This window comes from Rhizophagus irregularis, chromosome 25 (genome assembly GCF_026210795.1).
Source record: "Rhizophagus irregularis chromosome 25, complete sequence".
Taxonomy (NCBI): domain Eukaryota; kingdom Fungi; phylum Glomeromycota; class Glomeromycetes; order Glomerales; family Glomeraceae; genus Rhizophagus; species Rhizophagus irregularis.
In genome coordinates, this window is record NC_089453.1 from 336,832 (window position 1) to 364,711 (window position 27,880).

At 25.6% G+C, this 27,880-nt stretch overlaps 5 protein-coding genes across 7 annotated transcripts; 3 read left to right on the forward strand and 2 right to left on the reverse strand.

Annotated features, from left to right (window-relative positions):
* Positions 1-326: 326 nt before the first annotated feature.
* Positions 327-590, reverse strand: OCT59_016541 (uncharacterized protein; the record flags this gene model as incomplete). Its single annotated transcript, XM_066145766.1, has 1 exon — positions 327-590. One exon carries the CDS (start codon positions 588-590, stop codon positions 327-329), a length of 264 nt encoding a protein of 87 aa, XP_066003516.1.
* A 3,591-nt stretch (positions 591-4,181) lies between these two features.
* OCT59_016542 (uncharacterized protein) lies at positions 4,182-4,586 on the forward strand (the record flags this gene model as incomplete). Its single annotated transcript, XM_066145767.1, has 1 exon — positions 4,182-4,586. One exon carries the CDS (start codon positions 4,182-4,184, stop codon positions 4,584-4,586), a length of 405 nt encoding a protein of 134 aa, XP_066003517.1.
* A 1,109-nt stretch (positions 4,587-5,695) lies between these two features.
* OCT59_016543 (uncharacterized protein) lies at positions 5,696-6,816 on the forward strand (the record flags this gene model as incomplete). The annotated part of the gene is made up of 4 exons (XM_066145768.1): positions 5,696-6,017; positions 6,096-6,191; positions 6,262-6,309; positions 6,461-6,816. 4 exons carry the CDS (start codon positions 5,696-5,698, stop codon positions 6,814-6,816), a joined length of 822 nt encoding a protein of 273 aa, XP_066003518.1.
* A 9,010-nt stretch (positions 6,817-15,826) lies between these two features.
* OCT59_016544 lies at positions 15,827-17,643 on the forward strand. Of its 3 annotated transcripts, none has more exons than XM_066145769.1 (4): positions 15,827-16,186; positions 16,281-16,614; positions 16,694-17,164; positions 17,287-17,643. In XM_066145769.1, the coding sequence occupies exons 1-4, from the start codon at positions 15,878-15,880 to the stop codon at positions 17,295-17,297; spliced, it is 1,125 nt and encodes a 374-aa protein (XP_066003519.1). In that variant the 5' UTR covers positions 15,827-15,877; the 3' UTR covers positions 17,298-17,643. The 3 variants fall into 3 exon arrangements, with proteins under 3 accessions (XP_066003519.1, XP_066003520.1, XP_025188141.2); XM_066145770.1 differs by having other exon boundaries at positions 16,694-17,035; positions 17,157-17,643; XM_025308984.2 differs by having other exon boundaries at positions 16,694-17,643.
* Positions 17,644-17,689: 46 nt separating this feature from the next.
* On the reverse strand, positions 17,690-22,527 carry OCT59_016545 (uncharacterized protein). Its single transcript, XM_025308419.2, has 10 exons — positions 21,685-22,527; positions 21,551-21,602; positions 21,381-21,436; positions 21,016-21,195; positions 20,799-20,916; positions 20,543-20,713; positions 20,148-20,464; positions 19,944-20,051; positions 19,320-19,553; positions 17,690-19,234 (listed from the first exon to the last, which is right to left on the reverse strand). Exons 1-10 carry the CDS (start codon positions 22,309-22,311, stop codon positions 18,290-18,292), a joined length of 2,808 nt encoding a protein of 935 aa, XP_025188139.2. The 5' UTR covers positions 22,312-22,527; the 3' UTR covers positions 17,690-18,289.
* Positions 22,528-27,880: the final 5,353 nt, after the last annotated feature.

Below are 27,880 nucleotides of genomic sequence, written 5' to 3' on the forward strand. Positions count from 1 at the left end.
TATTTTTAGTTTTTACTTTACTGCAATAACAATATAATAAAATAGTAAAATCTTCAATGAACAAATTTATAACTATCAAAAAATTTTATTATTTGTAATCATTATTTCAGTAAGAATAACATTTTTTTACATTTATTTTTTGATAGTTAATAAATTCTTAGAGAAACCTTAAAATGATGTTTGATCACTAATTCAAATATAAACTAGTAAATTTTAATGATAAAAAAAAATTAAAAATAAAAAGATGTTAAATAAATATTATCATTAATAATAAATGCCAATAATTTATTATCTGAAATTTAAATGTATCATTGCTGCTGTAAATCCTAATCTGTTCCTTTTTTAAGCTCATTAATTTCTACATATTCATTATCATTCATATTTTGTATATCATCTATATCCTTTGTATATTTATCATCTTCTGTATTATACATATCATCTTCTATATTACGCATAAATGCGTCATTATCTACATTCTGCCCTTTGTTCATTTTAATATCTGATATACTATCTTCATTATTATTGCTATACTCTTCATTTGAAATATTATACCAACTATTATCCACTATAGGAAAAATTTTATTAAACATAGTAGTATATATATAACATATAACTTATATATTTGCAAAAATATATACTATATATTTTTTAATTTTTATTTGCATAAGATCTTCTTTTATTTTTATATTCTTTCTTTTGTGGTCTAATATATGTTCAACTAATGTTAACGTAAAGCCACTTGGATTTTATATCTTTTATCTCTATTTAAACTGAATACTTTTTCAAATATTTATTTCATATAACTATTATGCAAAATTAGAAGTTTTTTATAATATTTGCATACTTTACTTAAGACTTTCTATTTTGCAATATCTGCAGGTGAGTTATTTGTGTTTATAGATAGTAGCTGATCGCTATTAAATATAGCAAACACTGCTTTTTTAATATGTATAGTAAAGGTACCTCTAAAGAAGTGGAGTTTATTCAACAACTAAAAATTAAAATATATTTGTTAAAGTTAATTTGTTTTTCGATGCCTACTTTATATTTGTCATTAGAATTTCCAAATACTTATACCATAAAGTATATTTTTTTTTGCAATATAAAGTCCAATGCTTTCTTGATACATGTTTATAAAAATCGGGCTTGTTTTCTGATAAATACATTTCAGTTTGCTAAAGGAATTGAGTTTGAATAGGATATATAGCAATTTTCATCAAATTCTCTACTATATTTTTTACAGCTTCCCAACAAATATAAGTATGAAATTAAAATTAAGCATTAAATAATTAAATGATTAACACAATAAAAATAATTATTTGCTGCTATAACATTTTTATCATTGGGTTTACTTTTTAAGTAACCTTCTATTTTTTGAACTTGTTCTTTTATATCAGATAATTTCAGATCTGTTTTGTTTATTTTAATTTTGATAATATGCACTGGACTGTCATATGATCAATAATGATATGTGATGCTATAATATAATAACATATAATTAGAAATATATATTATAAAATTATTCAAATTTTTAATTACCTTCAACTAAAGATGTGATCCGGATGAAATTTTACAATCCGTGATCTGCCTGGATCAATCTGGATTATCAGTCACTGGACATTTCCAGCGCAGCGCCAATCACTAATTAAAAATTTTGTACTACATAAATTAGCCTATTTTCATTTAGTTCGAACAGAACAAAGATTTAACAAAATATAACTTTTTTTACAATACATTAAAAGTATCATATATGAACTTTCAAATGACACTAATTTTATCAAAATACCTCACTTCCTTAAATATTTCACTATATAAGGTTTTTCTATGACTTTTTGACCTTTAAACTGAGATTCTTCCGCCAATATTAGTTCTTTCAAAAAGATTTTTACGTGACGAACTAACTATTAGTATAGTTTTATTGTTGTAAAATTTGGTTGGAAGTTTATATATGCGTTGTTGATAAATAGCTGAGAAGGTAAATTTCTCATTATACAGTAAGCGTCAAAACCAAAAAATGTTTAGTTTACAGACACTTCTAAACTTCACATTCAACTTTTTTATATAATTTTATCAAAAAAATATCAATAATTTAAATAAATTTCTAATTACATGTTTCAGAATAATATTCACTTTTTTCTATTATCCATTTTTCACATCAGATTTATACAGTTCACTCTCACTATAGTGAATCCTATGGGCTGGAGATTAAAATTCATTATAGTGAGAAATTCACTATACTGAGGGTCAATTTATTATATATAAAAAAAATCTGTACCTGAACTTTTTTTTTATTTACTATATAAAAATTCACTATGGAGAGAATGAACTATATGACGGCCATCAATTAAAATAATATTAGTTTCGTTTAAAAATGAGATCTTAAATAGAAGTAGTATAATTTTGAAGGCTAAATTGGCTTTTATAGTTTGAAAAATATTCTATATATTTGTAACTTTGTAGTATTTTAACGAAAAAATAGCCAACTTCAAGTAGAGATTCTTCTAACTTGTTATTAATAAACAACCCTTGGAAAATTATATCAACGTGTCAGTTAGAACTTAGAGAGTAAGAAAAAAATTTTTTTACGCATATTTATTGGATAAAAATTAAAGTTCACATGTGACGAAAAAACCAGAATTTTGAATATTTACTAATAAATCATAGTAAAAAAAGTGATTGACAATCTGCATATTTAATTAGTAAATCCATTTGACACCCCTGTTTCCGGAAATGTCCAGTGACTGTTATCATAGGATTAAATCCGAATAATCCAGATTAACTTCAAATTTTTGGGTATACCGATACTCGATGATCGTATAGAGATGCGCGATAGGCTCATTCGAAGAATCGTCTGCAATTCTGACGATTCGAATGAGAAATGTATGCATCTGCAATATGATCATTAGATGCTGTTTCGGATTAAAACAGATATCCTTAATCCATTTGGATGCATTCATTATCCGTTCAGATCAGATAGATTGGCGGATAATCTGAATTTTCAGATTTCGGATCGCATCTCCACCTTCAACATTTGTTATAAGATCCTGCAATCTATCTTCTTACTAACAAACTCTTTTATTAGAATTATTACTTAAATTTCTGCTTTTATTAGTATGTTTTGAATTTGAAGAACTCATTTTATCAACCTAGAAAAACAAGAGCAAAAGAAAAATCTATTAAAATTTCTAAAAATTGGTTTAAGGAGCAAAAAATATTTTATTGAAATTTTTAAATTAGTTTAATGAAAAAAAATGAAAAAGTATAAATATGAGTCTATAAATTAAAATTTTTTTTTTTTAGCAAAAAATATTTTTTGTAATTTTGTATTATACATGAATAAATCCTTTTGATATCTACGCTATGTTATCGTTCTGGTGTTTTGATAAGTACATTAAAACAATTTTTAAAATCTGGACATTTGCATTAAGATGGAATAGAAAAAATTATAATAAAGCATTATTGGCTTTTTTATTCAATATATTTTATTGAAAAGAAATTGAATATTCTATGAAAGAAGCAATAGTGATGTAATAACATAGTATCTATATAATTAAAAACAAACTAACTAAAAAAAATTTGCCAATGCTAAAAAAAAATTTTTACATAAATAGTGCTTCGAAACGAGTCAAGTTAAATTGGTAAAGTTGAGTTGAGTTGAATCAGATTGAATTGAAAGTCAAGTTAATAATAATTAATAAAATCGAGTCAAATCGAATCAAGTCAAATTAATTTATAATTCTGGTCAAAATTATGGAATTTCCTTTTTTGAAAATTATATTACACAAAATTTTGAGAAGAAAAATTTTTGAAATTTACAAAAATGGAATTTTGTGAAATACTATTGCTAAAAAAGGAAATGATTAGTATAGCCGAAAGTAAATCACATGATTTAACTTGATTCAACTTAATTCAACTCAACTCATATTAAATTGAGTCAAATTGAGTCAAGTTTATATTTTTAATAATTTTAACTTGACTTGACTTGATTCGATTTAACACGAATTGAGTCAAATTTACATATAACTTGGCTCAATTTGACTCATTCAGAGCACTATACATGAATTTATTAATCAGAAATAATATCATTAATTAAAATTTTGTGCTGATCATTAGAACTTTTAAGACTTTTATCTGTTCTGATATGACTTGTTTTAACATTTTTCCACAAAATTTATACTTCAATGTTCATTTTCAGTTTAACTAAACGCTTGCCTACCAGCGGTAGTTGTATCTCAAATACATTTAAATCTAGTCATGTTGCTCATTATATAACACAAGTTATTAATGAAAAGACCTTTTTCAATCGAAAACGAGAACTTGCAGAGTTTGAAAAAGCATTTAATGGTGATCCAGAGATTCATGTCGTTCTAGGTCCTCCTAGTTCTGGAAAAACTACCCTGATTCATGAGGTAACGACTAAAGGAAATTTTAAACCTCTTTTTCTGGATGGCCGTTTAGGACAGTTTGATTCTCCGACAGATGTATATAATTCTATTTCCATGCAATTCAAAACATTCTTCAAAAGTCAAAGAAAACTACTGAAAGAAATCAATGCTACAATAGGACCCCGAATAATACTGATATAACTCACAAACGGGTTTGCGTAGAGTTTATATGAAATTACTTTTTAAACCCATAAATTGAGTTTTCGTAGATCGGTCAATTTTGGAATAACTCACATATCACGTTTGCGTAGAGTTTATAAATATATTGCATTATATGTTGCGCAACACCATTAAGGATGGGTCCGTAATATATTTCTGAAATTTGCAATATTACGGATATGGTAATTAATTATATATAGTAACAAAAAGTAATGCATTTCGCATTATTTTAATATTTTTTTAATAGAAAAAAAGTGCGAAATGCGCTAGTTTAACAAAAAAATGGTGGATTTCGCACCATTTTATTAACATTTTAATAGAAAAAAGTGCGAAACGCACCATTTTAATAAATAATTGGTGAGTTTCGCACCATTTAATTAATATTTTGATATAAAAAAGTGCGAAACGCACCATTTAATTAATATTTTGATATAAAAAAGTGCGAAACGCACCATTTTAACAAAAAATGGTGAGTTTCGCACCATTTTATTAATATTTTAGTATAAAAAAGTGCGAAATGCACCATTTTAACAAAAAATGGTGAGTTTCGCACCATTTTATTAATATTTTAGTATAAAAAAGTGCGAAATGCAACATTTTAATAAAAAAATGGCGAGTTTCGCACCATTTTATTAATATTTTAATAGGAAAAGTGCGAAATGCACCATTTTAACAAAAAAATGGAGAGTTTCGCACCATTTTATTAATATTTTAGTATAAAAAAGTGCGAAACGCACCATTTAACAAAAAAAATGGAGAGTTTCGCACCATTTTATTAATATTTTAATAGAAAAAAGTGCGAAACGCACCATTTAAACAAATAAATGGAGAGTTTCGCACCATTTTATTAATATTTTAATAGAAAAAAGTGCGAAACGCACTATTTTACAAAAAAATGGAGAGTTTCACATGATTTTATTAATATCTTAATAGAAAAAATGTGAAACGAATTATATTAGTAACAAAAATTTTTTTGAACTAAGATTTGGATTTGCGTAGCGTTACTATGAAAAAAAAGTTGCGTAGAGTTAATAGTAAATGCATGCCGATCATTTGTGAGTTATATTAGTATTATTCAGGGTCCTGCTACAATGCCCTATTTTTTCAAGTTAGACCTTAAGCTATTTGATAAGGAAGAAAGAGAAATTACTTCTAATAGTGTCATTGATTTATTTAATAAAATTGCTTGTGCTCTTCCGAATCAGAATTTATGGAAAAGTTACAATATTCCTCCACCCATTTTGGTTATTGATGAAGCAAACTTGCTTAACCGACTTAGTTACAATTCGGTGGAAGGAACAATCCTTCTAAAAACATTTCTTGATTGGCTCGTATTAAATACAAAACAAACAAGTCACTTCCATGTTGTGCTTACCTCTTCTGATTCATTCTTTTTTAATTGGATCGTAGATTGTAAGTCCATTTTTATTATAATCATAATTGATAGCAATGTAAAGACTTATGATTCTCTAATCCACATTTATTGCATAGATTTGAATGTCCTACATGCATCTTCATATATTGTTGGAGATTTAAGTAAGAAAGAAGCTGAAGAATATTTTGAAAAGCATGTTCTTCCTCGATATGGTATGTCTTTACTAAACTCATCTATTTATATGTAGAAGACTTACATAACAGTATCTGTTATTTAAAAAAGGATGCAAAGAACTTGAAGGCAAATTTGACCATGTTCGCAAAATAACAGGTACACGCATGCTAATTATTGATAAGTATGTTAAAGAATACAAAAATTCTGATGGAAAGCTTACATGCACATATCAGATTTTTTTTTTTTTTAAAGGATATGTATTTTTATTAATTTTAAAAAATTTAATGCATAATGAATTGTTTTATAGATAGTAAATTTTCAGTTTTTGAATCAGAATGTTTGAAGTTGATACATGGTCTTTATCCTAGAAATGTGAAATATGCGGATAAGTCCAATAAACCACTTTGGACAAATAATGATTTTATCAAAACCATGGAAGTATTAGTGAAGGCGGAGAATCAGGGATACATTTTAGAAGATGATTTAATCAATGTTATTGAATCTAATCAAGTTAATTCGCTTGTAGATTATAATTTTTTGTATTGTAGACAAAACTCAAATTTTGCTTATGATATCATTAATCCATCAGATAAAATAATTCTGACTGCGATGAACCAGCCATCATTACGCGCAATGGAGCACTATATTTTAAATTACATCTAATAAAAAATAACTACCAAGTATAATTTTACCATTTCATAATTTTTAATATATATTTTTACTATGAAAAATGCTTAAAATAAATTTTCATTTTTCATGAATGTAATAATGTTGTGCCTCAGATTGATTCTTGCCTCAGATTAAAACTACCAATAGGATGTGACGAATTATGTATATACACATGATAATCTACATAGTAAAATTACCATATATGTAATGCACATGATCTGGTGTTGATCTCACACAGTGTAAGTTTTAATCTGAAGTAAGAATCAACCTGAGGCACAATAATAATAAGCTGTAAAATCAAAACAAATTTGCCAAATGCTACAATGTGAAACCTCTATACTCACAAATTAGATATATTGGTGAATAGTGAATTTGTCTATCTGGGATTAATGAATTTATTTTCAAAATAAATCGTACTCAAAAAATTATGCTATAGCACAGAAAACTAGTTGATGATTATCATAAAAAATTTTTATGTCTCAAAACTAAAATAATTAGATAAAACATAGTCGCTTAAAATCTATTTATTTTATAAAAAACTCATTTCTCACTCTTTGCTTAGTCAGTTTAACAATTTTTTTTTAAAATAAACTAGTTGTAACCCTGTTGCTTCGCACCAGAATTGTAATGCTGGCTAGAATTATATAATCGTCAGTTCATCATATAAAATTCACTTTTTTAACGTTATGTAATAAACTGGGCAAGGTTGCACAATTTAGAATTTATTTATACAGGTAATCTAAACATTACAAATTTTTTTAATTATATATATAGATTGACATAACTTAAATATATAAATTTATATTTATTATACTTTGCATGCATATTTATTCTGAGATTATGAAAATATGCTTCAAATTTTAGAACAAATGCAATTGGAAGTATATTATCAAAAAACTTGATCTTCAGATAAATAAGTTGAAAAGAAAACAATAACTTAGAAATACAAAGAACAAATAGTTTGAAGTAATATTTATCTATACTGGCATTCCATTGTCATTCTTACTTAATTTAATTAGACAATGTGAATAAGATGGTTAACAATGACTATATGAAGGTTCAATTTAATGCCATCATGCATTATTATAAATACTTTAATATCACTAATTAAAAAATCAAAAAATACTTTACTTATTCCAACCTTTGATATCAACCTGACTTGATATAGGTATATACTTTACAGAAACCTTAAATTTTTAAACAATACCGAATTGATATAGTAATGATGTTAAATATATATCGTAATAATATCAATTTGCAAATGATATCATTATGATATCGTAATGATATCATTTCGATATTAATTCAATATATCAAAATGATATCGTAAAGATATTTGCTTGAAGAGATATCAGATTGATATCATCTCGATATTGTTATAACAACAATAATTTTTTTGAAAAATAGGAAATAAATACAATATTAATAAGATATCATTTCAATATTAATTCAATATCAATATGACATCGTAAAGATATTACTTTATAATTATCTAATCGACATCATATCGACATTAACAAAATAATGAATTGACGCCATTTTGATATTGTTAAAATAATAATAAATTTTTAATAAATGCAATATTGATATAATATTATTTTAATATTAATTCAGTATCAAAACAATATCGTAAAGATATCACTTTATAATTATTTAATCGATATCTTATCGATATTGACAAAATAACGAATCAACATCATTTTGATATTGTTAAAATAATAAATTTTTAAAAATGTAGTATAAATTTTATATATTGATATAATATCGTTTCAATATTAATTTAGTATCAAAAAGATATCATAAAGATATTATTACTTTTAAAATATTAATATTGTTAAATTCAATTTTATAATATTTTAATAATATGTAACCTAATTTAAAAGTTAATTTAAATAGATCAAAGTTATTATTATTTATTACAATAATAATTTTAATTAGATACAAATAAAGTATGTATTAGTTCAAACTGAATGTTATATAACAGATCAATAATTCTATAATAAATTAATTCAATAAATTAGAAGCATGAGTTAAATACAATAGGAATCTAAAAAATTAATGATTGTAAGTCAAAACATTATGCTTTTAATACTCAAGAATCATAATTCATTAACCCAAAGTTGAGGATTAACCAGGTACCTTGCTTTAGATTCAGCGACACTGCCCAAGTTGGATGTGATGTCACAAGTACGCTTTAAGAAGACTCATTATGACTCTCTTGTAAAAAAGATAAGTATATTCGAAAATACCAAACATGAATTCACCTTAGAAGTTTAGCGGGAAACCTCTATAAACAACTGCAGTTTCATCATTACCAAAATCATTGAACTTAGGGATACAATGAAAAGTTCGTGAGAATGACGGCTTTAAAAAAAAATACAAATATATTCTCAACTTTGACAATGCACCTTATTCTTTGGCCTGGAATTCTCATATGACTAAATCATTGTTGTTTGTAATTTGATCCATTGAATCCACCATAAATTACTAGGTAAAGCGAACTTTTATTAGACAACCATAGCTTCATCAACAAACATTGCAATGTGTTTGGACGAATGACAACCTGTTTAATAAGTTTTAAATGGGCAAACGTGGTTCTAAAACCCATTACAAGGTAGGCTGCAAGAAGTGCAAAGCAACCTACCTAACTCACGAATGGGTCTAAGGGTTAGGGAATCAATTATACACCAAACACACATAAGTTGGTATGGAGTTAAAGTCTTACAAACTAAAAATTATTTTTGCCACTTAATTCTCCAATAATCAATGTTATAAAAAAGTTACTTACGACTTAAGCCTACTTAATTATATATAAAATGACACTTCGAACAGACAGAGCTCATGATATATGAGAATATCCCATCATGTCTATTTTAACCTTTGATTAAAGGATTTTCATTGCATTATCAAACTGATTATATAAGTTTTACGCCTATATAACATAAGCTTATACTTATATAATCAATCAAACAAGTCTGCCTTTTTCTATAACACACTATGTACGACGGCAAATAGTATAGAAGGTAGACTCTACTTTTCAGAAAGAAAGTTTTTTTTTTAAAAAAAAAAAATGTACAAAATAAATAGTCTTAAATAAAATAATGGTTAAATTGACTTTTTAGAAATTAATAGGCCTTATAGCCTTTATAATATACGCGATTATTTAATATACGTGATTATTTAATCAGACAATTTATTAAATTTGGTATTACACGAACTTGATCAACCTGGTCTCTTTATAGGTGTATATTTCTTAAATTATCACCTGAACTTTTCAATTTTTTGCAGAATCGAAAATGGAAACCGGAAAAGTATTCTGATTCAGAATCTTTTTTTTAAGAAATGTGTTTGTTATTTTGTAAATTACCAGTCAGAATTGGCTTAAACTTTAAAGTTCTTACTTTACGCAAATATTACGCAAATGTATTTTTTTGATCTGTATAAGAACGTCAAATATAATAACCATTCCATTTTTAACAAAATAACAATTACTTTTTAAACTTGAAAATGTTATATTTTAGACAAACATTTTATTCCATTTTATTTTATATTATTATCACTTGACATTATGGTATAATGTTTAGAATAATCATAATGTTTCATATTATCATTTACTTGTAAAAATTTACTAAATTTATTCAATGTAATATTGTTATAAAATGCATAATTTTATAAAAAAATTAGAGCGTTTGCTAAGATTTATAATTATATATAATTTAATATTATTATTAATAACTATAATTAAAGGATATGAAGTATCAGTATAAATAAAATAACTTACCAATAAAGAATCGATGATCTTATTTCCGCTCCTAGAAGGTATCATTAATTCTTTGGTTATATTATCTAATTCTTTAACGACAGACAAATTTTTTCTGTTTCATAAAACCCTAAAGGTTTCTCTTACAAAATTAACCAAGATATTGAACCTTTTATTTCTTGTTAATTCTGAAATATTAACAGCTACAAGCTGTCAGCTTAGAATCTTTTGGACAAATTCTTCATCAACGTAATCTATAAGTTCCTTTTGAGATAAACTTCCAGTAGATGCTTTATAATTAAATTAATAATTAATACAAACAGTACTATTTGGTTAGTTACGAAACAATTAAATAAATACCTATTTTTTCGTATTTCTTTAAATTCTTCTACAGAGGTTAAAATAATTTGATAAACTTGTTTCTGAAATCTATAAAAAATTTTCAGGTTTTTTTGAGGTAGCTTTTAGCTTCGTTTGAATGTATTTTAATTTTGAAAATTTTTGTTATCAACTCATCAAAAACTTCACCACGTGGACTTCTTGCACGTAAAAAAAGACACTTGACACTTTCGTTCTATAGACGAATTTTATCCTAAAATATTAAAAATACATTATTTAAAAGATTTAGACATAATAAATATTATCATATTAATTTAATACTTACGTCTGTAATTTTACTAGATGATAAGATAGCAACATCCGTTTTGTTCATTTCTAGTGCCAATCTTAAAATTTCTGGATGGTCGACAATTTTAACTTATAAGAGAGAAAAAAATTATGTTTAATAAAAAAAAACTAAAAAAAATGAACATTTCTATATGATTTTACCAATTTAGTACAGTGAGCATTGAAGTTCCAGTCTGAATTCCAAGTTCCTAAGAAAAAAGTAAAAGGAATATTAGTATGATAATATTCCTAAAAAAATTGACTATACTTTTCTTTTAATTCATATTTTTCCAAGATATTGGTATCTAAAATAATAAATTTTAGATTTAAGAAGTTGCTTTTAAAGAAAAATAATAAAAAGAAATATTAATAACCTTCTAAACCAAATATTTTTTTTTTAATAAAATGGCCTGTTGTTAAAAAAATATAACAGTAAAGGCCAAAAAAAAATTTTTATTGAATAAACCGGTTTGTTACAAACCAAAAAAAAATATTTTATTTTTTTCTTTCAATAAAACGGTCTATTAAAAGTCAAAAAATTGAAAAAAAATTATCTATTATCAATCAAATTAGCTGTCAATTACGTATTTTTAAAAATTTATGTATTATACTATGCTTATTAGGGAATTCCAAGGCATTATGCTGTTAATTAGTAGAAAATCGCTGGAATTCCAAGGCGGTATGCTGCTAATTAGTAGAAGACTGCTGGAATTATATATATATATATATTTTATTAAAAAATATTGTTGACTATGCAAATTAAAATATATGACATATATAAAAATGATTGTTATTACACAAACTATATATATAACCTTTTAAAAAATCTTAAAATCTATGCAAATGAAATTTTATGACTTTTGGAAATTTTACTACTAATATGGTTAAGCAAACTTACATGTGACTTTTATATGTATTTTTCGGGATCCTGGTAATTGTATGCTATTTTTTTTTATATTATTGTTACAACTAAAGTTACCTGCCAAAATTAGGGAGTTTCGGCATGTCGAAATTGTTGAAACTATTTCAATATTTCAACATTGGCCCTCTGATTTGTTGAAATGCCAAAATAGTTTTGACATGTCAAAATTGTCAAAATCTAAAAATATTGCGTTTCACTTAATAACTTGGCATCCAATGATCGTAGAAAGATGCACCATAGCTCGTTGGAATCGCTACATAATGACGAGTCGAATGGTGGTTAGATCGTCTTTCTACGATCACTGGATGCCGAGATATTGAGCAAAACGTTAAAAATTAGCATTTTGTATTTTGCGATACTGCGTCATTTGACATTTCGCTCAATATCTCGGCATTCAGTGATCATAAAAAGATGATCTAACCACCATTCGACTCGTCGTTATGTGATGATTCCAACAAGCTATGGTGCATCTTTTTACAACTATTGGATGCCGAGTTATTAAGTTAGCACAGTATCGCAATATACAAAATACTGATTTTTGACATTTCACTTAATATCTCGGCATCCAGTAATCATAGAAAGACGATCTAGCCACTATTCAACTCATCGTTATATGACGATTCCAGCGAGCTATGGTGCATCTTTCTACGATCATTGGATGCTGAGTTATTAAGCGAAATGTAATATTTTTAGATTTTGACATTTCAACAATAGCTTGTAGAGTTTTGGCAGGCAATTTTAGTTACAACACTTTCAAAAAATTAATAATAATTTGCAAACTAATGCTAAGAATTTGTGTAATGTATTCAGATTGAAAAATTAAATAAGAATACATATACTAAAACTTCCACCATTTGAAATTAATTTATGGGTTACTCCTCATAAAAATAGAAAGAGATCATAATAACATGTGGAGTAAAAGCAAGAGAAAACATTAGAATTATATAAAACAAGTAGTTTTAAATGTATAAAATACATGAAAACATAATTTTAAGTATTCATATTTATTAAAATAATGTAGTATATGACTTGAAATTCTTGCATACATATATATACATACCTGTCAAATTTGATGTTGTCTCAAAGTAAAGTTTAAACAAATAAATAAATTTCTCAATTTTTTTTTATTTTTTTTATCTTTGATATTTAAGGATTTATCATATGAATTTTGGTACTACAGCATGATGATCTGCAGTTTTTATAGCTCATAAAATTTAACCAATTTTGGCATTTTTATAATAACTTCGCCCTGAATTTATATAGTAATTTTCTATCGTTTATAAGTGGATTGGCTCTTAATAAAAAAATAAATTTAATAATAGTGAGTCTATAGATAGGCATTTAATAAAGAAAATAGTAGTAGTTATAAAAGTGAAAATAAAAATAAAAGCAAAGATAAAATTAGATATTTGGAATTTTAATTAATTTTTTTATTTTTAATTGAAGAATTTATTTTAAATTTCCTTTTTAAATTTTTTCTTAAATTAGTAAACTTTTTTATTTTATTTTCTTTATACAGTTAACTTTTAATAAATACATTTCTTTTAGAGCTATATATATAATTTTATTTAAAAGGACATACAATTATAGAAAGTAAATTATTAGAGATTATATAAGTTAAATTCAAAATAAAGGATGCATTTAGAAAGTATATATAATAAATACATTAGTACTTGATTTTATAATTTTATTTTTACTTTTATTTTTAATTTTATTTTTAATTTTATTTTTATTTTGTTTTATATTTTTATCTTTAATTTTAATTTATTTTTTTTAGTTTTATATATTTATTTTTAGATATGATATTACTAAATTTTGCTACAGATAATTCTTATTATATTAGTATTAGCAAATATTAATAAATAAAATTTTTTAATATTTTTAATTTTGCTTAAAATTCTATTTTAATTCTAGTAAAATAGTAATTACCAGTAGTAATATTTAACAATACTTTTTATTTCTGGTTTATTTAATTTTATTTAATTTTATTATTAATTTTTATTTGTTTTAATTTTACATATTTTTATTTTTAATTTTCATTTATTAAATTTTATTTTTGAAATTAATCTTATATATTTCAGTTTCAATTATTTTTAATTTTAGAAATAATTATTAGAAATATTAAAATTAATATAATGTATTTTTCCATTTACAATAAAAATTTCAATCAATTAAAACTATATGTAAAATTATTTTTATATGTAATTTTTTTAAAAAAGAATTCAATTAAAATTTTTTTATATAAAATTTTTTAAATTTTTAAATTATCTGAGTGAAATCATCCAAGTAATTTTTCATTTAAAGAAAAAATTGATAATAATCTTCTACTTAATTATTATACTATATTACATTTTTTTATTTAGTAATATAAATAATGTATTATTTATATATAACTGATATTTTTATATTTGTTTACTTATAGTATAATTAACTAATAAATATATCAGATATTGTTTGATTATTTATTTTATTATCAAATTTTTAATTATTCCAGTAATAATAATAGCTCATTGCTCTCGGTAAATTATCAGTATAATTAGTATAATTAATAATTTTGATTTTATAATCAAATTACCTACATAGTACATAGTATAGTACATACTTATTTTATATTGTGTAACTGGTTTTATTTTTGTTGCGTAAAAACCAGTACTATATTCCATGGAATTTTTGTATTTTTGTTATTTAGCCTATGATTAAGAAAAGTCTATATATTTGTTAAATAATATCAAATAATATTAAATAATGGTTTTAATGGTAAGTTTTGGAAACACATCATATACATTTCATACTTTTAAAGATTGTTTTATTGAAAAAAAAAAATTAATTAAATGATTTTATTTATAATACTATAATGTAAAAATTTTTTTATTTCATTTTTCAAGATGAATTCATTCAGATTTTTGAGCCGGTAATCATATTGATTACTTGATACTTGATCCGTAAAATGAAAAGTTTCCAGACAATGATTTGCGATAGGAAGTACCAATTAAATTTGATTATCTCATCTATTTTAAGGGAAAAAAATTTTTTTTAGCAATTAGCACGCGTAAATTTGGCGTAAAAGAACAAAAAAAAATATGAGTTCTTTATACTCAGAGTACCAATAATAAAGAATAAATTAGTGCAAAACGAGTGACCTAACTCGTGGTACAGTATTTAATATTTTTAATATTTTTTAATATATGATATATTGAAGATCAAAATCGCGTCATACATCATTAAATATCAGATCGAGCTGCTAAGAAAAAAAATTGGGAAACTAGGAGGAGGATACATTTTGACTCTTTTTACGCGCCAACCTTATTTTTAAGCTTAAAATTCAAAATAACTAAATTTCCTAAATTTGGTATTTCAGAATCGCATTATTTTGATCTCTTTTTTTCGATTTGTTTCGCCACGTTTTCGTAAACCATAAATAGTTATAAATCGCGTCGCGTTTATTTTATTTGCTCAAAACACATTTTTTTAAACTCACATGTATATGTATATCGATTTAAAACTCTGTCATACCGCATAATTTTTAATTTAACTTATTTGGCCTGACGTCAAAACATTCAAAACATTTAACAAGTCCTACCAATCAGTTACGTGACCCTGCTTACATCATGTGTTCATCATGATAAAGTATAAATGAACGACCTCTTCTTTTATCCGTTCTCAATTTTTTTCCAAAAAATTTCTTCGAAAAAAAAATCACGAAAACGATGACTACCAAATTTCATAAGACACAAAATATGATTGTAACTATCGAAGATAAGACTTTGCAAAAAAATCCTCCTAAAGATAGAAGGGGCTCAGCGAGCAAAAAAGTGTCTATTAGAGATAATAACCCTAATAAAGAAAATGTTACTAAAGAAAATGTTACTAATAAGGGTAATAAAAATAAAAAGGACGAAAAGAAAGAAGAAGTCGCTATGGTTAATTCGCAAAGACATGTTGTTGATATCGAAGATGAACCTTTATTAAAACCAAATCCTAGAAGATTCGTTTTATTCCCTATACAGTTTCATGAGGTACGTATTTATTATTTATGAATCAAAATCTTGCTATCTTGCTATTGAGATGAGGTGCGCAAAATTGTAACCGTAATCATCAAATATTGTGTAGATCTGGCAAATGTACAAAAAGGCCGAAGCTTCATTTTGGACTGTTGAGGAAGTTGACCTTTCCAAGGATATGAATGATTGGGAGTATAAACTTAACGATGAAGAAAAATTCTTTATTTCTCACGTTTTGGCCTTCTTTGCCGCCTCGGATGGTATTGTCAATGAAAATTTAGTGGAACGTTTTAGTAATGAAGTCCAAATTCCAGAAGCAAGATGTTTTTATGGATTTCAGATCATGATCGAAAATATCCATTCAGAAATGTACTCCCTCTTGATTGATTCTTATATCAAGGAGCCATCTCAAAGAGAATACCTATTCGATGCCATTGAGAATAGTAAGTGTTGTTTGTTGAGATTTTTAAAAATTTATAGTTTGTCTGACTAATTATTCAATCAATCTTTTTTTGTTTATAGTCCCTTGCATTCGAAAAAAAGCGGATTGGGCTCTTCGATGGATTTCCGATAAGGAATCTTCATTTGCTGAACGTCTTGTAGCGTTTGCCGCTGTTGAAGGAATATTCTTTTCTGGAGCTTTCGCGTCAATCTTTTGGTTAAAGAAAAGAGGAATGATGCCAGGATTAACTTTTTCCAACGAACTAATTTCTCGAGATGAAGGATTGCATTGTGATTTTGCATGTCTCTTATTCACTCATCTTCGTGCACGACCTCCAACAAAAACTGTAGAAGCTATTATAGCGGAAGCGGTTACAATAGAACAAGAATTTTTAACAGAAGCATTACCAGTTAATTTAATTGGTATGAACGCGAATTTAATGAAAAAATATATTGAATTTGTAGCTGATAGATTATTAGTGGCACTTGGTGGAGCAAAATTGTATAATTCAGAGAATCCTTTTGATTTTATGGATTTAATTAGTTTACAAGGTAAAACAAATTTCTTTGAAAAACGCGTATCAGATTATCAAAAAGCTGGAGTTATGAGTAACAGAGCATCTGTCGGATGTAATCCCGCCGATAATATTTTTACTCTTGACGCTGATTTCTAGTGATATGGTAAAAAGTCGATAAAAAATTCGATTATCAAGTTTGGTAAGGTGGGATTATTCTTTATTAATTATTACTACTAGTCTTATGTATTATTATTATTATTATAGGGAAGGGAATTATTATTATGTATGTATGTAAAAAAAAAAAAAAAATGATTCATTAGAATTTTTTAATTAGTAGTTATTAGTAATTATTTCTCGAAGTTGTGATTTGTTGTTTTTTTTAATAAATTTGATTCTTGGAGGAAAAAAGAGTATTTTTACGTGTCTTCTTTTTATAACAATATATACACGATAGTAGATGACACATATTGACAATGACTATATTAAAAATATAAATAAATAATTTTATTATGGAAAACCATTCTTTTATTTTCTTATCTTTTTTTTTTTTTTTTTTTTTAACAAAATGACTTTATGCTCATTTACAAAAAAGAAAATATATATGCAAGACCGAAAGAATATGCAAAGAAAAAAATAAAAAATAGGTGATAATATATAATAAAATATTTATAAAAAAACAAAAAAAAATATATCTAAACAGGAAAAGAAAATTCAAGAAAAAAAGAAACTGTACAAGTGTTAATAAAAAAAAATAATACGTTATAATCCATTCACACAATTTTTTACAAAGGGAATATTGTTTTTTTTCAAAAAAAAAATATATGTAAAAAAAGAAAAAGATAACGCAAACAAGAAAACTATGCACAAATAACAGATACTCTTAAATAACTACATTATGTATAAAAAAATATTATATATATATATAAGCATAAAAGAAAAAAATTATTATACTAGAGTTTTTTTTCACTGTTTTTTTTTTGTCTCTACATGATTAATTCCCAAAATATTTTTTTTGTAAAGATAATAATTAGTCAATCATCGTAAAGTCTACTATATATATATATATAAACAAGAAACTATTTACTGAAATATGTAATTACTAAAAAAGGGTCCAAAAATTAAAAAAAAAATAAAAATAAATATTCACAAATCACATCCTTCAATAATATGCTCTTTGAACTGGTGGTGGACCACCTATATGACCTCCCGGGACTCCATTCGGATGATGATGTACACTACTTCCATACCCATTTGGCTGAGATTGTTGATCTAAAAATCTCGTTAATGGTTCTCTTAAAATATTACTTGTTGGTGGATTATTATTTATGGGTGGACCAACAGGATCTGAAGGTGTTGAATGGTGATGATGGTGGTGATGATGATGTGATGTTGATATTCCTGACATACGATTTGATCCACTTTGTGGTGGTCCTTGATGGTAATGATTTGCAGGTGGACCTTGTGGAGGTTGCCGTGAAGGATTATTCATCACGGGAGATTGAGGAGGTATCTGTGGTGAAGCTGATTTCCCGGAGTATTGATGATGTTGGACCAACGGAGGAGCTGACATATATACAGAAGAAGGTTGTGGAGGTTGTGATACTGGATGATAATGATGTGAATGTCCATGATGTGCATGGTTTTGATGTTCTGACGGATAATGATGATGATGATGTGGTGCATGCGTATTTGAAACATGATGATGATGTGGTGTAGATTGAATTGGAGGTAAAGCTGTTGGTGCCCTTGAAGTTGAAGGTGGTGTAGTATTTAAACCATTTGATATTGATACATGCTGTCGTGATGGATGTTGATTAGCAGGTAATATATTCGGTAAAGACGAATGCTTTTGTGTTGGAGCAGAAGTATTTGGAGGTAATAAATTAGGATTAGGTAAATTGGGTGAACTCATTGAATGACGATGAGATGTATTTGATTGTGGTTGTAGTAGTTGTTGTTGATGTTCTTCTATTGGCGGTGGTGGACCATTAACATGGGTTGAAGGATAACCATGTGAACCATTACGTGATCCTGCATTAACACTTAAATGTGAATGCATGGATGGTTCTGATACTCTACGTGGTGGAACTCCTGAATTTGCAGACTATTCATATATATAATTCAGTAATCTAATATTGATTAATTTTTAAAAAAATGTTGATATATAGTATTAAGTATTATTAATATACCTCTGAAGAATGAATATATCCTGTATTTGGTTGTATTGGAGGGTAACCGGGATGTTGTGGTTCACGAGAATTATACATATTACCATTTACTTGTGGTTGATGATGGGATACCATCGGCGGATTTAACATCCCATGTTCATTCAATGGAGGAGAACCATTTGGTATGATTTGTCTATTTGGTATGTTCTGTGGAGGTTGTGACTGTAAGGGACCATCTTTACTTTTGGCATTTTCCTGTTAAATTGAATTTCAAAAAAAAAGATACGGTAAAAAAATATTTTAATAAAAGGTTGTATGTACAAATCCAACGATTATCTCGTCAAATTTTCAAACAAAAAAAAAATAAAAAATAAAAAAATAAAAAAAAGAAAAGAAAAGAAAAATAAGAAGAAAAAAAACAATATAATTAATAATAATGAAAAGAAAAAAGATTACGGACGTTCGTATAAATCATGTAAGAGATATAAGCGTGCGGGGCATTCCGTTTCATTTTCGGATCATGCTTCTGTTGCAAAAATGAATTGATCGATCACATATCGTTTCAAAGAATGAAAAAAAGAAACGACAGATAGGGACAAAAAAAAGGGTAAAAAAAAGTTATAATTAATAAAGTGATACACGTACCATATTATAATATTTCTTACTAAACGCGCTGTTTTGTCCACGTAATGGTGGCATTTGATGTTGTTGCATCATTGGAGGAGGTTGTTGTGAAGGTTGTGGGGGAACATCCTAATAATTAATCAAGACAAATAATAATTAATAAAGACAAGTTTTTTTTTAAAAAAAAAAATCGGCGAATTATTAAAATTATAAAGGAGATGTTACCGTATGGGTTCCTATCATTCCACCAACTCCTGCACCATGTCCATGTGAATAACCATTAGGAACGTGGACGGGTGGTCCATTTGGGGGAGAAGGAGCTTTATTTGATTGATAATTTAATTTTTGTGGGTCACCATGAAATGAGGGTGAACCTCCACTCTTCGGTATTGGTACCGAATGATTGTTCATATAACGATTATTGGAAACTGAAATTTCAGACTGTGGCGGTGGGACATTGTGCGGTGTTCGATATGATTGTGAATGTTGTGAATGTTGTGTATGTTGTTGTGTACGATTCCAATCCATATGATTTGTACTAACTATTTAAATTATATAATTTTGTTTAAAACATCATAATAATTAACATTAACTGATAATCATCATTTTTGATAACAAACCTTGCATCGGAGTGGATATTGGGGCTATTGGGGTTACAATTGGAGCTATTGGGGTTATTGGAGTTATTATACGATTTGTATTTTTCTCTTCACCTAATTGTTCTCGTAAGTCGTTCAATTTTGGAGCACTAGCAAGTGAATATTGACTTGGATGATGTAACTTTGGCCTTGCTGCTATTAAAATCACATGACATTTTTAGTAATAATTATATAATATATAAATATATATTAAAATAAGGAAAAAAAAAAATCATACTGTATTCGTTCGAATCGGAAGGTCTACGTTTCTGAGGGCTTCCTCTCTTTTGTATCATTTTTGGATCCCGCATTTTTGGATTAGAATTTGTATTCACAACCAATGGTATTGGACCACTCTATTTTTTAAGAAGTACGCGAGAGAATCACGTGAGTCTCCATATCAAAATGGATCAAAAAAAGATTACATTATTTTTTTTATATCTTTTATAACTTACGGATGGTGGTCTTTTTACATGATTATGTTTTCTATAACTTGATGAATTATAAGGATTATTATTGTAGTCTACAATTTGTTGATTCTGAACCTGATTATCATGCGCATTTATATCACCATTTCTAATATCTTCTGAATATGTATCATGATGATGATGCTGATATTTTTGTTGTGATGTAACCTAAAACAATTAAGATGATTAAGATAAATAAGATGAATAAGATGAATGAGGAATTGAATGAGAATTGAATGAAAATGATTGAAAATGATTGAAATAATTTAAGATAATGAAAATAATTGAAATAATAAAAGATAATGACTATTATTAAAACGCGAAAAGCACAAATATTAATTATAGATATTAACCATTGATGATCCGCTTGAAATTGAATGACCAGACTCTGATGAAGTAGATTCGTCACCTAAATTTTGAATTTTATAAATGTGAATTGATCGAATTAATCGAATTAATCAAAAAATTGAAAAAGGTAATTTTGATCAAAGAAATTCTATATATATATTTATATTTTACTAACCACACATTAATGATTTAATTGACATGGAATTACTTTTTGCTCTAGGTCTTTGCTAAAAAAAAAAGTTAAAAGGAATTAAATCAAAATTAATCAAATTAAAAATAACAACAATTCAAATTATCAAAAGAACTCACTTCAATTTGTTGTGAATTTGGTTTTATAGTATTATTATTATTATTATGATGATTATTATTATTATTTGATATGCTAGATAATGAAGAAATTGTTGTAGCAGCTTCTACATCAGACATTTGTTGTTCATTATCTTTTTGGGGATAATGATCCCTATAATGAGAATTTAAAGGAGGAGACTGTGTAGTATTCTGATTAGGATTAGACAATGATAATAATATTGAACCAGCTTCTAACTGTTCCTGTTGATGATGTTGTTGATGATGATGCTGTTGTTGTTGATTACGAGAAGGTTGTAGTTGTGGAATATGTGGTTGTTGTTGATATTGATGCGAACGATAATATTCACGGTTCTGTTGTTCATTTGAATAAGAACCACCATAACTTCCTATATTATTACCACCGTTACCAGAACTTTGGTTATATTGTGGTGGTGGAGGTGGTTGTGAATGTTGAGAAGAAGACGCGTGTTGTTGAGTAAGAACGTGAGAAGAAGGACCGTCATCAGACAACAAGTTCTTCAGGCTACAAGCACCAGAAGTTGATTGTTGGTGGTGGTGGTCTGAAACGTTCGAGACAGCCGAACTATCGTTCATAACGTGTGATATTGAAGTTTTACGAGAGGCCATATTTATTTTATTTCTTTTTTTTTATTGCGTGTATATATTAAAGTGAAAAATGCGAGAAAAAATAATAATTTCCTTTTTTTTTAAAAAAAAAAAATATGAATATTTTTTATAAACCTTTTTATTATAAAAAAAAAAATTAACAAGTCAACATTTCAAGAAAAAATGAAGAAGAAAAGAAGAAAAGAAAAACAAAATTTTTCTTTTTTTTTTTTATATTTCCAAATGTTTAAAATATAAAAAAAACAGTAAGGAAAAGGTAAAAAAAAAAAAAAAAAGTAAAAAGAAACACAACACACGAAAAGTTCAAGACGATGGTTTTTTTTTTTTTTACAATATAAAAAAAAAGACCAAATTAAATATAAGTTTTATTATAAAATTTTTTTCAAATATAAACTGTATAAAAAAAAAAAATTTTGTTGTGTATATAAATTATTATTATTATTATTGTTATTTTTTTTAAAAAAAAAATAAATAAATAAATAAATAAATTATAATTATAATAATATAAATAAAAAAAAAAAAATTAAATTTTTTTTTATACGATTTGCTGTAAGATGTATAAATAAATCTAATCAAGCATCAAAAAAAAAAAAAAAAAAAAAAATGAAAATGGCGTGGTAAATTACATTATTGTAATTAAAGTAAACAGCATATATATATATTATGGGTTATCTTTTTGAAGCACAAGAATATAAGAAGAAGAAAAAAAAAAAAAAAAGGTTAAAGTATATTCTACATACATAATATGAAGGTAGATCATACATGATAACTGACTGCCATTATTTATAGCAATATGATTATATAATTATATATAAATATAAATAAGATGTCATAGGAAAAATTTACCTTCTTGACCCTTTTGGTATCCAATTCCTTTGAAGGTACTTTTGACCCAACAAAATCCTTATACATGCATTATGACAATCCTATTATATTTATTTATATATATATTATGGTAAGTAAATATGCTCGACATGATACATAAAAAAAAAAAGTTTGAATTTTTTTTTGATGCAAATGATGCAAATTATGCAAATTATGCAAATGTAAAGTTATGCAAAATGCAAAATGCAAGGAAAAAAAAAAAAAAAAAAAAAGAATGCAAAACTTTTTAGGCCCCACACATAAGAATATAGCCCATATTAGCCGCCACACACAAAGGAAAAAAAAAAGTTTAATAGTATGCGCATTTACATTCTTTGCATCTTCTGCATCATGTTTTTTTATAAATAAAATTTGAAATGTAAATGTCAATGTACTTCTTGTTGTTGTTACAAAACTGTAAATATATTTATTGTACTTAAAAAAACTTTAGGTTTATTATGTCTGTGTAATAAATAAAGTGAGATATTTTTTGTAATTTTCTCATTTTAGACTTTAACTTCATAATTCATGATTTATTTATTTATTTATTTATTTATTTTTTCAAGAAAACAAAAAAAAAATTGTTTTTTTATTAATATTATTGTAAAAAATTTTTTTTTTTTTTCAAACAATAAAAACAATTACGCATGAAATTGTAAATATTTAAAAGTAAATAATAAACTTATTTTTTTTTCTCCTGCACAAAACTGTGATACTTGCAATAAGAGGAAGGGCGTCAAAAAAAAAACCTGAAGTTTGAACTTTAAAATATGTTGTGTGTGTTTCCTAAAATCATCATGTCCGTTTATATGAAAAAAAAAAATAGATATATATATTTATATAAATATAAATAATATATATTTATTTTTTTTTGTAATGTGATATCACGAGTATTACAGCTCCTAAAAGGTTTAGATCGCTCACGGTGTAAAATAGAAAAACAAGCGTATTCTATTAATTTAGAAGTTTTGCCCAACTTTTTTGCCCCGCATATTTTATTCAAATGGATTTTCCTGTACGACTTTAAAAAAAAAAGGTAAATTTTCAATTTCAACTGCGCCTAACGAGTGAAACTAGTGAAACCAGTGAACCAACTCAAGATTTACTCAATGATTACTCTATGATAAAGGAAATAAAGAAAAAAAAGGAAAAGATTTTTTTTATGAAACACATTTATCCTGATTCGTAAAAGAAAATGACAATTCAATCAGGAATTTTTTTTTTTTTTTGACATTATCTATTTTAATCAATCTAAATTATCTTAGCGTATTATTTATTATTTAATTATTAATTATTATAATCCTTTTCATATTGATAAATAAATAATTATTCATTGACGGGAATTTCTTTTCTCTTTTTGACCTCGAAAAGGGTAAATCTGTAGATCTTTTGTTGATTTTCCGATTCTTTCTCCGCTTGGTCACACCCACACATCAAAATTATTTCCTACATAAAATAAATTACCGGGCATTTATTTGTAATCCAAAAAAAAAAAAGTGGTCACATGTTGTGATACTTTAACTCTTACATTTCTTTATTTTGGGAAACTTTTTTTTTGTACCCAGACTTGGTTGTCTATTCAACTATTTTTGTTAAAAGAAATGAAAGTAAGTTAGATCAAAAAAAAAATTTTTTTTTTTTTAAAAAATAATGTCGCATGAGAAAAAAAAATAATAATATGATGTGACAAATTTTAATTTAACACATATAGATAAATAAATAAATAAATAAAATGCAGAAACAATATTTTTTTTTGGTTATATTACCAGATTCAGTAAGGTTCGTGATACGATGAATGCATTGAACCAAAAAAATTTTTTTTTTTTTAAAAGAATATTTTTTTCCTGATCTTCCATTATTTATTTATATGTAGTATGTAATATGTAATGTGTGAAATGTGTGAAATGTGTGAAATGTGTGTAATGTGTGTAATGTGTGTAATGTGTGTAATGTGTAATGTGTAATGTATAAAATATGCAATTACAAAATTACAATATCATACATAATATAATATTATTTATACTGTAGTAAAGCGTATAGTACATACATGATGCATATTTTTCCCTAAAGTTAATTAAAAATTCTTACTGCGGCGTGGGTTTATCCATATCGCGTGTCAAAATGACATTTTGATTTTAAAAATGATAGTCTCATGTTCTCAAATGAAATTAAAGAAATTCAAATTCCGATATAATTGATTTTTTTGCAAATCAGTCTTGAAAAAATAATTAAAAATGTATTGTTATTATTATTTGTATATTGTATTGCTCATATGCTCATTTGCTCTGCATTACTTTTTCCTTCCTTCCCAAAAATATAACAATAATAACAAATTCCATGGAACAAATTCCATGGAAGAACACATCACATCATCAAACAATTAATTAGAATAAGACTATAATTGGTAATTAAATCAAAAATAAATTTCGAATTTTCAAAAGCAAGCCATGCGCCGCGGTTCAAAAGGATTATGACAAAAATTTTTCCCTCCAATCACTCCACACATTCTCCACAACTTTTTTTTTCTCCACAAGAAATAAACTTAAAAAAGTAAATAAAAAAATTTTGAAAATCATTAAAATTAAGATTTCAAGTTTTATTATAAATATGGTTAATTTTACTCTCACACATTATTTATTATTATTACATTATTTATTTATTTATTTATTTTTTTGTAAATCATTTTTTTTTTTAAAAAAAAAAATAGATTCTTTTTTTATAAATAATTATAAAAAAATGATTATAAAATTATAATTATAAATTTTATTATTATTATCCCCTTTTTAATAAACAATCCACAGGTAGACAATCAAGAATTTAATCTTGAATTTATTTATTATTATTATTATTATTTTTATTTTTTTTTTATTATTTTATTATTATTTATTATAGATGAAATTTGATGGATGCGATTATTTCTAGTTTAGTGTTTATTGTAAAAAAAAAAAAAAAAACTTGTTTGTAAAGTTGTAACTTTAAAATTCGCCTTTATTTCCCCCTGATTTTCACTCTTTTTTTAATCAATTTTACTTACATCATTAAAAAAAAAAATATTCTCAAATAAAAACTTTAAAAAGAAATCCGTTATTTCCGCCCAAAAAAAAAAAAAAACCTGTTTATTATTATTATTGTAAATAAATATATTCATTTCCAATACAACAATTGACTTTTATTACATAATTTAATTAATACTTGTCCTTTTTTTAATTTCACCCCACACTTTTTTTTCTTCTTTGAGTAACAGAAAGGAAAATAAAATAAGATAAATAAAATTAAAATAAAAATAAAATCAGATTACAAAAAAATAAACTGTAAATGTACGATGATGATGATGATATAAAAAAAAAAATATCCCCACACAAAAAAATTTTTTCTTTTTTGTAACAGGAATTTCATGCTGCAAAAAAAGTACGGAGTGGATCATGTTATCATTACGAAAGCCATCAAACAAATCATTTTTATATATCAATATATCCTAATGAGGGAACATTCATAATGATTTGATCACATTATTTATCTTAATAAGCTGATAAAGTTCGTGTCCAAAACCTTAGATTATGAATCATGTGATCATAACCTTTTAATACTTCCAAATATTTGTATCATTTACTGCGTTTTAGCCGTTATATCCGAATTGAAAGTAATAATAATAATTATTATAGTAATAATAATAATAATAATATAATATACAACATATATAATAAAAAAACGTCAAAAAAAGAAGAAAGGAAAAAAAAAAACTTCTAAACTTCTAAAATCGAAATTCTTAATATTTAATAAATAACAATAAGATCAAATTTAGAATTTGTGTAAAGCGGATAACACTCCAATCACACTGTAAATATAACAACAAGCATAAACATCACATGTAAATAATAAGTAAATAAAATGTTATAAAAAAAAAAAATTTTAATTAATTTAGTTTAAGTTAAAATTATTGTTGATTAAGTTTTATTGGTTTAAAAAATTATTTACGTTTTAGATTTTTAAATTCTGGGGTAAAAATTATGTAATACATCAAAATATTTGAATCATTACTTATGTAGTTATGTAGTTGTATTAAGTTGTATAGTTGTGTAAGTTGTGTAGTTGTGTAGCTGTGTAGTTGTGTAAGTTGTGTAGTATTTTTACGTTTAAACTAAAGGGGTGATGATATTTAGATGAACTTGAGTCGACCTTACTTTGAGGCGGCCTTGAGTGACCTTACCTTGAGTTGACCTTACCTTTGAGTTGACCTTACCTTTGAATTGACCTATGAAAAGGTATATTGATTTCTAAAGAGATATAACATAGAAGGATAGCGAAGTGCCAATATTCTAATTGGAAAATTATTTCTATAATAATTTAAGAGAGGGAAACAATAGCTCGAAACGTTGATTTTACGAATAATGCTGCTCAACTTTGTTTTAAAAGATACTGGTTACTTGAAGGTCAATTCTAAAGAAATGCCGCGATAATATTGGTCTTGCAAATATTGGTGCCATCAAAGTAATAATGCATTGCGTGTTATTAAATGATTAAATGTTAATCAGTTTCGAGGTGGAGCTCTTCATATAAGGAATACTGTACCGATACTGTACCGGCTAATAATAATGCAATTGCCAATCCATTAGTACCAGGACATACTGTTTGGGAAGATTTGGGCTACGTCCTCTGAGAAGTTAGAGTCTGAATATATATGTGTGTGTGTGTGTGTCAAGTGTTT